We start from the raw sequence: 12118 nt of genomic DNA on the forward strand, positions 1-12118 counted from the left end.
TGGGCATGAGATCGGTCTCCACCGCGGGGCCCGGGGCCCGTCCTCACCGCACCTCAACGGTCATCGCATCCATCTGCGCAGGAACGGGTTCGAGAGCGCCGTCACCCCGCGGGGACACCAGATCCCAGACTTCCTGCGCAGCAGAGCCTCCTACAGGAGAGCACAGGAAGTGACGCCCGCTCAGACCACCAGAAACCCTGAGAGACCAGCACCAGCGCCTGAGCCGGTCTATCCCCGTCTGGAGCACAGCAACAGGATGGATCTGGACTTCACCGACGTGGACGAGCAGGTCAGAGCCTCTAATACTCAGCAGCATTTCTTTGATCAAAAACAGAATAAAACAGTCAAATATTATTCTAATGTAAACATCTGTTTTCTGTGTGAATCTGTGTTAAAGTGTAATGTATTTCTGTGATGCTCCGCTGTATTTTCAGCATCATTCCTCCAGTCTTCAGGATCTTCAGTGATATTTAACAAAAAGGTCCAGTGAACTGTGTTTGTCCGTGTCTCTCTCAGCCGTCTGGGTCGCTCCGGCTGGACGAGGTGCGTCTCCGACCCGTCCTGACCCCCACTCGGAGCGCTGCCATGGTAACGGAGGGGGTGCTGGAGGTGAGGCATGCTGGGAAATGGAGGCAGGTGTGTAGTCTGGGCTGGGATCTGAGCAGCAGTCGTGTGGCGTGTGGCATGCTGGGATACCCGTCCGCGGAGCAACACGACACACGCGTGTACCGGTGAGTGTGTGTCTACAAGATCCACCTTCATCATTGGGGATCAGCAACGAACAAGCTTCAATGGTCTACTAACTAAGGATATTATAGTTTAATTAATGTTTTTATTAATTAAAAATAAATAATAAATGTTATACTGAAATTCAATAAAATATAAAAACTTAAACCTTTTAAGAACTTATTGTAACTAGTTGCCAACTAACTAAAACTAAAATTAAAACTGACAAAAAATAAATAAATTAAACCTGTATAGACATAATAAAAAAAAAACTACAAAAAATTACAAAAACACCTAAAATTAAAATAAGTACAGAAAATATAAAATTTAATTAAAATTTAAAAAAAATAGCAAACACTACAAAAGTAAATTAATAATGCTTGAAAAATAATAATGAAGAAAATAAAAAGGTTAGTAAATAAAGTATTTCTCATGTTAATGTAGCTGATGCAAGTTGATTAACTTGATGTACTAAAATGTGTGATATTATATTAGTGGACTAACAGTAGTTTGAGGGTGTTCCTCCCTGGAGAAAGCAGTCTTCCACACACTGTGTTTAGTGTCAGATTGAGATTCAGGAATAGCAGCGTGTGTCCTCGCCTGTAATTACATGATTCCATGCGTCTGCTCTGGATGTGTCTGTGAATATCCCAGACTTTCTCCTTCTTCATCAGAGCGCGTGCCTTTCCATCAGCTCTCACTTCCACTTCCTGCTCGAATCAGCCGCTTCTTTCATCTAGTCATAACAGGACAGAAGGATCGTGAGAATCAGAGGAAGTGTGTGGTGATCCATCCCGATAATGACTGACTGAGACTGATTAAAGAGTTATAGTCACACCATCTTCATCATCAGTGACGAGCCGAGCGAACCCAAAGACCTCCAGTCACCATACGCCAGAAAATAAAATCTATTCTTAAACATTTTTCAAAATGTGCAAAGAGTGGCTAAAAACAGATGTGCTTCAAGATGTATTTATGTTAATATATTTTCTACCAGTATCAAATTCCGTCACCAGAAGCATACTATACGTGCATTTTGTAACCGTACTTTGTACGCACAGCTCCCACGGTCCCACATCCGCATTGAATTAGTTTTGCACTAATCAGTTGTTCCACAAGGTGGCAGCACTGCTCCGCTGTTTCACAGATGGAACACAATATGTGTTCGGCTGTATGCATACAACAACATACACGTACAGAAGTGAAGCATACTTTTCTATGTAAAAATGATCTAGATGGTCTTTTGGAGGGTGTCACACACAAGATGCTGTGTCAAAATAAAAGGATTTAGTGTACATTTCTACACGCAGCGCTGCTCATCAACGTCAGGTCTGAAACAGTGAACCAATCAGAAGAGCTCGGAGGCGGGGCAAGCTTTTGTTTACAGCTGCAAGTTGTCATGGCAACTGTTTGGAGGAATTCTGTGCTGTTTTTTTTTTTAATAAACTCTTTCTGAACACTGTGTGTGATTCTGCCCACTGCAGCACTGACAGAGAGTTTAACAAGAAAAAGCACAGTTTTAATGAGCAGTGTTTATGTGGTCAGGAATAGATTTAATAGTTTTGACCTTTAGTTCACTCTCACTTCACTTTACAGTTTCAGAGCAGATGTGATGCAAGTGCTGCTCTTCTTCAGTATTTCTGTCTGGTTTTTCAGTGCTGATCTCTACAGATTCTGAATCTGAAACATGTGAAAGTGAAAGTGTGTATTGTTCTGTGAGGAGTGTTAAATGCTGGGCTTGCGTCTCTGTTTCTGTGCTGTCTATATTAGACTCCAGCCGCAGAGATTCTGTGCTTCTGCGAGTGATCTTTAAGAGCTGGTTTCAGGACTCCACCCGGTTCAGCTCCATTCTGGCTGTCGTTTCATTTCAACTCTTTCCCTTGTGAGAATGTGCTCCTTGGCTTTATATGTGTTCTCATTTCAGGCCAGGTTCACTGATGTTGTGTTATGGATTAAATCTAATCCTCAGATCTTTGTATTTAAATATCATAATTAGTTTGACACAGGACACACTGAATAGGCACTTTTCTTCTCTAAAAAAGGACTTTGAAAGAAGGATGTTTGGTTTGGTTGAAGAAAATCCTAGTGCTTATTAGATTAGGAAAAAAAAAACATTTTCACATAAACGTTTTAATTTATTTCAAAGTATGGCCAAAAATATATTTGCAAAAATAAGTTTCTAAATATATTTACTATTTTTTGCCAATACATTTTGCAAAGCATTTAAAAACACATTTTGTCCCCCACATATTTTAATAAGAAAAAAGAAAAACCTTTGGTCAAATTTGAAGTGAAATTTATTTTTTTTGCATAGAACATATGTGAATACATCACACATTTTAATAAAAATAAATCATGAATAAAAGGAAGCTGCAATTCCAGAAAAGTTGGGACATTTTCTAAAATGCAATAAAATCAAGAATCTGTGATGTGATAATTCTCTTTAATTTATTTCACTTAGCTTCGCTGTTTAAAACAAATTCAGCACATATTTCTAATCTGTTATGGGCAGAGTCATGTGTATTTGTGCTGTGTGTGTGTGTGTGTGTGTGTGTGTGTGTTTTCATGTCTGACGATGTGTTTGTCGCTCATTAAAGCTTCTTCATCTCTTCTGATCTTCTCTTGATGTGTCTGTGGCTCCGGGCGGCTCTTGGGTCATGTGACTGCTCTCAGCCAATCACAGCCCTGGATCTCTGTTGATGTGGCAAATAAGTGGTTTCCTAAAGTCATGCTGCCAGCAGAGCGGACCACCAGCGCTCAGACAGACGAGAGATATATATACGTGCTGTCTCCAGAAACACAATGCTATGTGTGTGTGTTAGTTTGTCGTGTTTCCATGTGTTTCAGCAGGTGCTTGTGGGTATTTAACTGCTGCTTTAATTCAGTGACTCGTTAGGACAGTCATTTCAGCTCTTTTCCCTCGTCTGAATTCAGCCGCTGTATAATCCTGCAGGATGATGTGTGTTGTAGACAGAAGAAACCCAGAAACAAGCTGCACTTCTAGTTCAGACTAACTCTCTAGAGATAATTCAGTAGTGTCTGATGTTGGATCACGTCACAGCGTCTCTACTCAACTCTACACGCCTAGAAATCATAAGAGATGTCTGACTTTAATATCTCTAGTTCTCTCCTTCAAACCACTGATTCATGACTGCATCTCTATATTCATCCTGTGTGTCTCGTAAACTCAGGATAACCACAAATAAACCATAGTTTAGATACACTTACCCTAGTTTAACCATGATATTGTAATAAAACTGTGGTTATATGAACAAAAAACATTGGTAACTACACTTTTACTGTAATAAAACCGATGTATCCTGTTGGGTTTCCTTTGTGGAGGTTATTAAGCTGTTTATTTAGTCCAGTCCTGTTGATCGGCTCATTCGTGTGTTTCAGGAAACTGTGGGACTCAAAGATGGAGGATCCAGCCACAAGGTAAGGCTTCATCCGCTGTTTGTTGTCAGTGCTGGCTGTATGAAGGGACGCTGAGAGAGATGTGTGTGTGTGTGTGTGCAGGTCTGCGGTCAGTAAGAAGGCGTTCTGGGTCGAGAGGGTTCAGTGTTCGGGTTCGGAGGTGTCTCTGGCACAGTGTCGAGCGCAGCTCTCCGTCCCGCGGCACGACGTTCCCTGCTCCGGAGGGATGCACGCAGTGGTGCGCTGTGTTCCCGGTGCTCAGTTCTCCAGAAGCTCCGCCTCCAGACCCCCACAGGCTCCGCCCCCTCTGAACGTGAGTGCTGCACAGGGTCCAGCTGTGAGCCCTGGCCCCGGGGACACGGCTCATGTGTCTGTGTGTTCCTGCAGGCGGCGGTGCGTCTGAAGGCCGGTGCACGGCTGGGCGAGGGCCGGGTGGAGGTGCTCCGCGAGGGGAAGTGGGGGACCGTGTGTGACCATCTGTGGGATCTGACCGCGGCCAGCGTGGTGTGCAGAGAGCTGGGCTTCGGCTCGGCCAGAGACGCCCCACGAGGAGCACTCATGGGTCAAGGTAATGTCACCAGAGCTGATATGAGCTCAGTGTTATTTCCTCTTTCCCAGGGCTCATGGGTGTTGAGTTTGAGTTTCTCCACTAGTCTAAACAGAAATTATTATTACATAAAAATATTACAAAAAATACATACAAATTCCTAATCCTTTGGGCACAATTCGGCCATAAACACAATGTAATGAATGTATATCATCATAACTGTAAAATATTATTATTATTCAATAACCCTAACCATGCTTATAAGTATGTTTGGTGTAACCAGTTTAAACCAGTCTGGACACTCAGTTATTCAGATGTTGTGGAACACAGAGGCTCTGAGTGTTTACTGCTGAATCTGATCATACACATCACAACACTACAGCAGCATGAAGATGAGTCTTCCCAGCATGCTCTCCTATAAATGTGCTTCTGTTCCATCGCCTCAGGTTTGGGGTTTTGCTCTATTTTCAGGGTTAATGCTCTAAATTATACGCTGTCAGTCTGTTCTTCAGTGGTGATTAGGAGCAGTGCTTTAAGTGGCTCAAAAGTGGTGCCGGCACTCTATTATAGCAAAATATATATATATATTAAATTTTTTTTTTTTTGATGACTCCCCTCATCCCCTGAGGTAACACCAACTATATTGAAGGGGTTTATATACAGCAGTCAACAGGCGACCTTAATAATAAATCCTTTTATTAGTTTGTGGATTTGCTTGCGCTAGAAAGAACTACTGAACATAAATAAAATGTGAAAAAGGATTTTGAAAAAAATACCCTTAGAAAGAGCTACTGCATTACTGCATTCAAACTCCCGAACTGACTCAAATGATTCGCGATCTCCAAACTGACTCAAATGATTCGCGAACCCGCTCCGATTTTTCGAATTGATTCAAATGATCCGAGAAGCCGCTCCGAACTCCCGAACTGGACACATTTCCATCTATTAAACACTTCCATTGTAATTTACTGAATCCAGCGTCCACATCACACATGCCTCCATTTACCTTTCAATCAGGCCAGTTGCAGTTTTCTTCATCAGCTCGTGGAACATGTGTTTGTGCAGGTACGGGTCTGATCCACATGAACGCGGTGCAGTGTTCGGGACAGGAGCGCTCCATCACACAGTGCCGCTTCCGGGAGGTGCCACTGCACTCATGCAAACACTCCCAGGATGCATCTGTCCGCTGCAACGTCCCCAACACCGGCCTGAGCGCCACCGTACGTACAGAGACACTAATCTTCCGCTCGAGTCGATGGCAGCCTGCAGAAGTGGATGGTTAAACGCTGTCAAATTTGGTGTTCAGATAGAAGACTATATACACATTTATCACAGTAAATCTGGAGTCTCTGACTCAAACGCTCTAGCGCCACCAACTGTCTGAAGTTTCGGACATATTCTGTCTGCCTTTTTCAAACTCCTCATAGACCAATTTTCACCAAATTTGATTGGGATCATGATGGCAAAAAAGTTATACTAATATATGTCAAACTGTTTTTCTGAATAAAAATGTATGGTATGATGCCGAAATTGTACTTTATGACACTTTACCGTATTGATACACTGAGTTTGTCATGGTGCCACCTACTGGTCAAAAGTAATTAGAATTGAATTCTACTGTTAGTGATTGTATTAATGATTTTTCAACAGTTTTGCCCCTGAATCATCCTTATTTTCAGTCACAGTTCTGTAGTTAGTTATAGTTTGAGCAAACATGAAGCAGTGGTGTGTGACCTGACGAGTGCCCCCCGGGCTGTGGTGTGTCCTGTAATGTCCAGGTGCGTCTGGCGGGGGGGCGGGAGGCGGCGGAGGGCCGGGTGGAGGTGCTGATGGAGGTGAACGGTCAGCAGCGCTGGGGCTCCGTCTGCGGTCAGAACTGGGGCATTAATGAAGCCATGGTGGTGTGTCGACAGCTCGGCTTGGGCTTCGCTTCCAGAGCCCATCAGGTACGTGACGTTACCTCCAACCTCCATACCATGTGTTCAAGACAATAACAGCCTGACTTTCTTGGAAACAGGTGCAAGGTATTAATAGTGAAAAATGAAACCGGGGAAACAAACTTGTGTCTCTTTTTTCCAACATGATAAATGACTTGCAGCAGATGAAAAGCATTAAACAAACACAGTCACGAGGTAAAGTCAGATGCGCAATGCAGAATCTATTCGTTTCACTGTTTTCACGGCTGCTGTTTCCATGCAGAGGTAATTACAGCCCTGCACAGATTCAGGGAAAGAGCAGGAAACCAGAGAGAAAACAAACCCAGAATAGAGCTGCTGAACCGGAGCACATTTGCACTCTTATTAAAGCCTCTCGCTAAATAGACGGTGGAGAGGAACGTGGAAAGTATTTGATAATGTGCATGAATTAGCTGTAATAGCAGGTGTTATTAGACTCTGGGTGGATTCCTGCGGAGGCAGTCATGTGTTCGGTCCGTCCCGCAGGAGACCTGGTTCTGGCCCAGCAGCTCCGGGTCCGAGGACGTGCTTCTGAGCGGAACACACTGCATCGGCACAGAGATCTCCATCCAGCAGTGCCACAGGAACAGACAGGTGTCCTGCCCACGAGGGGGCGGAGCCAGAGCCGCCGGAGTCACCTGTGCAGATGGTACGAGCACACCTTAACACACACACACACACACACACACACATAATCTCAAAGTGACTTAAAGTAAATATTATCGAAGGGGTTCAGCAGACCAAAAAGGTTTAATGTAATATTTGTATTAAAGTGATTCGCTGCAGTATTAATGCAGCTGTTAAATCTGTTGCTCTTGTGTATGTGTGTATGTGTGTTGTGTGTGTCCTCAGCGGCTCCGGATCTGGTGATCGACGCGCAGCTGGTGCAGGAGTCTGCGTATCTGGAGGACCGTCCACTGCACCTGCTGACCTGCGCTCACGAGGAGAACTGTCTGTCGTCCTCCGCCGCACGCATGACCTGGCCCTACGGTCACCGCCGCCTGCTGCGCTTCTCCTCACGCATCATGAACCTCGGACGGGCCGACTTCAGACCGCGAGCCTCACGGGAGTCCTGGACCTGGCACCAGTGCCACCGGTGAGTGTGTGTGTGTGTGTGTGTGTGAGAGAGAGGGTGCGTGTGTGTGTGTGTGAGAGAGAGAGAGCGAGTGTGAGAGTGCATGAGCTAAATTGAGTTCTTTCTCGTCTTGTGCCTCGAGGTTTTAAAACCACTTTAATGTTAAAAAAATAAAAACATTTAGCATCTCTCTGTGCGCACAGAAAACATCACACTCATGATGAACTGAGCTCTGTTTTATTATTTTAGCAGGGGCTTGTTATGAGGATCTTTTGAGAAAGATTTATCACTTTACTAATGATAAAGTTATTTTAAAAAATTACTTAATCAAATGAATTGAATAATAAAAATGACAAACTAGATTAAATAAATGTTAATAAATAGATTTTAAAATGAAACAAACAAAACAAAACTGACTAATTGACTGAAATTGACTAATTCATCAAAATATTAGTTGTGAAAATTAATCATATGAAATTAGAATTAATATTTTGTATAAATAAAATTAATAAAAAAAAGTCAGATCAAAAATAAATAATTGAAAAAATCTGTTTAATACAATTACTAAAATTAATTTAATAAAAAATGTTGAATTGGAATAAATAACTAATTTCACAATAAAACAAACAAGGCAAAACACTTACACCATATAATTAATATAATTCTTGAATCATTTTTATGTATTAGTTATTTTAGTGCTATTATCTAAAAGTCTGTGTGTTTTCTGTCACTGATGTCACTGCGTTTGTGCTGGTGTCACGGTTACATCATCTCTCGCTCTGATTGGTTGTCTCCCGCTCCAGCAGCCAATCAGAGGCCAGGATAGTGTCACATGATGGTGGTGTTTGACTGAGCCGTGCTCTTCGTCTCTTACAGACACTACCACAGCATCGAGGTGTTCACGCACTATGACCTCCTGACCCTGAACGGCACAAAGGTCGCGGAGGGTCACAAGGCCAGCTTCTGTCTGGAGGACACGTACTGCCCTGAAGGTGAAGCCGCATATTTCTTATTTAAATTTAGTTAAGAATTAATTTTCTTATTTAAAATGTGTTTATAATTACAAAATATATGTATATATTTTTTAAGACTAGGATCCCAGACCTGGGAAATTCATATTAATAAAAAAGAATCATGAAACACCATCTTTTTTTATTTTTATTAAGTTAAAAATAAAAATTGGAAGTTAAAAATCACTTAAATTCTAATTTAAAAACTACAAGTAGTTAATCTGATTACAAATGAATTGACTGACAGCCCTAATTGTTATTCTAAATAATATTTTTATATTTAATAATATTTTCCAAATAAATACTTTTTAAAAAGACCATCTTTTTTCAAATATTTTCTCATTTTTTAATGAAATGTTATAAACTATTTCTGACATTTAATTATCGTAACAACCGGGCTGGAGGGTCCTCTGTCTCAGTGGTGTACAGTGAAGGAGATGCAGTACATTACTCCTCATCTAGATCTACTGACACCTGCTGGAGCAGTGGTGGAACTCTTCTTATGTAGAGATCAGCAGAGAACAATAATGCATGGCTGCTTAGAACTTCTAGAGTAAAAATACAGTCCATGTATTCAGTGTAGTTTCAGACTGGAGTGAAGTGAATAACTGCAGAACAGGAATCATGTAAAACCTGACGCTGATGAGGTCATGACCTCTGGTTCTGCTTGGTCTCCACGGTAACAGGTCTGAGCAAACGCTATGCCTGCTATAACATGGGCGATCAGGGCATCACTGTGGGCTGCTGGGATACGTACAGCCACGACATCGACTGCCAGTGGGTGGACATCACCGACGTGCGGCCCGGAGACTACATCTTCCAGGTCAGAGGTCATGCTCACCCTAACCCTGAGGTCAGAGGTCACGCTCAGCCTGACCCTAAACCTGAGGTCAGAGGTCACGCTCACACTAATCCTACATAATGTAACGTTTTATTTTTTGCCCACGGCCCTCAGTCTAGTTTGATTTTAAAGGTTTGTTGCTTGAATCTCTTCTTGTGTTTGACCTGAACACAGGCTGTTTTTCTGAGTCCTTCAACACTCAGATGACAAATAAAGCCTGAACCTCTCTCTCTCTCTCTTAACACACACACACACACACGCACACACACATAGTAATGGTTTTTATAATGTAGAAACTGTATATTCTATCTCCGTACAACTAACCCTCACAGGAAACTTTGTGCATTTTTACTTTCTCAAAAAAACTCATTCTGTATGATAGGTCACAAAAACAATAAAACACACACACACACATACTCTCTCTCACACACACACACACACATACTCTCTCTCTCTCTATCACACACACACATACACACACACACACATACTCTCTCTCACACAAACTTACGCAGTCATGAGATGTGCTTCAGTTCAGATGGAGACTCACTGTTGTGTGTGTGTGTGTGCGCAGGTGGAGGTGAATCCCTCACTGGATATGGCCGAGTCTGATTTCCAGAATAACGTGATGCGCTGCCGCTGCCGCTACGACGGAGCACGTGTCTATCTGTACGGCTGCCACAGCGGTGAGACACACTTCACTTCACTTCACTTCACTTCACAGTCTGAACACATCAGATCCAGATCAACATAACTCTCTCAAAACTACTTACAGGTTACAAGAAAATACTCTTTCTTTCTAAGGCACCTGCTACTACTTTCTGTTTTACACAATATAAAAAGAAAATAAGCCAATAAAAATGTATTAAAAAATTACATTTTTTTTAAATGTTCATTCTTTTGATGATTAAGAAAAAAATAAATTTTAATAATACAAAAAATAATTCATTGAAATTGTAAAAAAAAAAAAAAAAGATACCTGGAGTATGTTTTACAAGAATGTATTTTTAGCAGACGTATTTTATATTAATGGCCAGTATTATAAATATATACTATTTGCAAAATAAAATGAAATAAAAAAATAAATGGCATAAAACGTTAACATTTATTTTTTGCAATAAATAATAATAAATTAAAGCATACAATTAAAATATTTAGTTAATTCATAAATTATTGTAATACATTTTAAAAGAAAATACTATTTTAGTCCATCTATTTCAAAATGTCATGTTTAATTACTTGCTGTTTCCTATAGTTATTGGTAAAACTTGCTAGAAATTCTGTGTGAACTATTTCCTTTTTGAACACATCTCAAAGATAAAGATGTAAATGAAACTCAGACATGAGTTTTCTGGCTGTTTCAGGAGACGCTTACAGCGCAGAGGCAGAGGACCTGTTTGAACACCAGCGTCAGATCTCAAACAACTTCCTCTGATGGAGCGACGCTCGCTGGGCGGAGTCTGTGTGATTGACGGGTAGGGGGTGGGGTTAGTGCGATGATTGACAGCTCGGCCAGTATTCATGAAGCAGAAGATCAGAAGAACTTCCTGCCGTTATAATGAGAGATTTCTTGAGTTTGTGCAGATGTTTCCAGCACATCTCACCGAGGCTGTGTGTGTGATTCATCTTCATCACCCAGACGAGATTCACAGGGAACATGTGACGGCACAAAATAAAGACACTAACATTGAGAATCCGTCATGAAACGGGAACAGTTTTTCAGGTTGTCACCACTTGTAAACGGAATAGAACTTTTCTTCCAAAAAGTGTAATTTTTTTCTGCTCGTGATTTTCATATTCTAGTTCACGTTTTTGAAACTTTTATTTAATCAAATAATCTGATACCTCAATTTCTGTTAATAAAAAGGTTGTAAAACTCCTAGTTCTTGTTGAGTGTTGTGTTGATGATTTCAAGATGTTTTCTGATGTTGTCATGTTTATTTCTCTGGCCACTGGTGCTAGTTTTTAGCCTCTCATTTAGTCTTGAATATGATTCTAGGTTATTATGATTATTAACAGAGCAGCAGAATCTGTGTCAGAAAGGTTTCATCACCGTTGTGTCACATGCACAGATTGTGTTTCAATACTTCCAGTGCTTTAAGTGGCCGGTACACAGCGGTACTCAGTACCGTCACTTCCAAATATATCTCTTGAGTGTACCGTCACCTCTCCGTGCACCGAGAACGTGTTTTTATCATACCAGTACGTTCATTTGGATCTGTTTTAATAGAGGTTTTAAATCCTTTGCCTGCGCTGCCGCTTTTCACAGCGCCCTTCACAATGCACTCTTCCTAATTCTTCCTAGTTCGGAGCGGGATCGCGAATCATTTGAATCAGTTCGGGAGTTTGAATGCTGTAATGCAGTAGCTCTTTCTAAGGGTATTTTTTCAAAATCCTTTTGCACATTTTATTTATGTTGAGTAGTTCTTTCTAGTGCAAGCAAATCCACAAACTAATAAAAGGATTTATTATTAAGGTCGTCTGTTGACTGCTGTATATAAAACTTCTTCAATATAGTTGTTGTTACCTCAGGGGATGAGGAGAGTC

At 41.4% G+C, this 12118-nt stretch overlaps 2 protein-coding genes across 2 annotated transcripts in view; both read left to right on the forward strand.

Annotated features, from left to right (window-relative positions):
* Positions 1-201, forward strand: part of LOC113076093 (lysyl oxidase homolog 4-like) — a 1118-nt gene extending 917 nt beyond the window's left edge. The window contains exons 2-3 of the mRNA XM_026248765.1: positions 1-14; positions 82-201. The exon at positions 1-14 is cut by the window's left edge and continues 210 nt beyond it. Coding sequence (XP_026104550.1) covers positions 1-14; positions 82-201 — 134 coding nt within the window. The remainder of the gene's footprint in view (positions 15-81) is intronic.
* LOC113076092 (lysyl oxidase homolog 4-like) overlaps positions 1-11518 on the forward strand; it is an 11558-nt gene extending 40 nt beyond the window's left edge. The window contains exons 1-13 of the mRNA XM_026248764.1: positions 1-289; positions 517-731; positions 4126-4164; positions 4246-4456; positions 4531-4711; positions 5756-5910; positions 6469-6636; positions 7132-7294; positions 7498-7741; positions 8597-8712; positions 9417-9553; positions 10146-10257; positions 10936-11518. The exon at positions 1-289 is cut by the window's left edge and continues 40 nt beyond it. Coding sequence (XP_026104549.1) covers positions 257-289; positions 517-731; positions 4126-4164; positions 4246-4456; positions 4531-4711; positions 5756-5910; positions 6469-6636; positions 7132-7294; positions 7498-7741; positions 8597-8712; positions 9417-9553; positions 10146-10257; positions 10936-11006 — 1845 coding nt within the window. The 5' untranslated portion in view covers positions 1-256 and the 3' untranslated portion in view covers positions 11007-11518. The remainder of the gene's footprint in view (positions 290-516; positions 732-4125; positions 4165-4245; positions 4457-4530; positions 4712-5755; positions 5911-6468; positions 6637-7131; positions 7295-7497; positions 7742-8596; positions 8713-9416; positions 9554-10145; positions 10258-10935) is intronic.
* Positions 11519-12118: the final 600 nt, after the last annotated feature.

The sequence above is a fragment of the Carassius auratus genome, unplaced genomic scaffold, assembly GCF_003368295.1.
Source record: "Carassius auratus strain Wakin unplaced genomic scaffold, ASM336829v1 scaf_tig00018649, whole genome shotgun sequence".
NCBI classification, from domain to species: domain Eukaryota; kingdom Metazoa; phylum Chordata; class Actinopteri; order Cypriniformes; family Cyprinidae; genus Carassius; species Carassius auratus.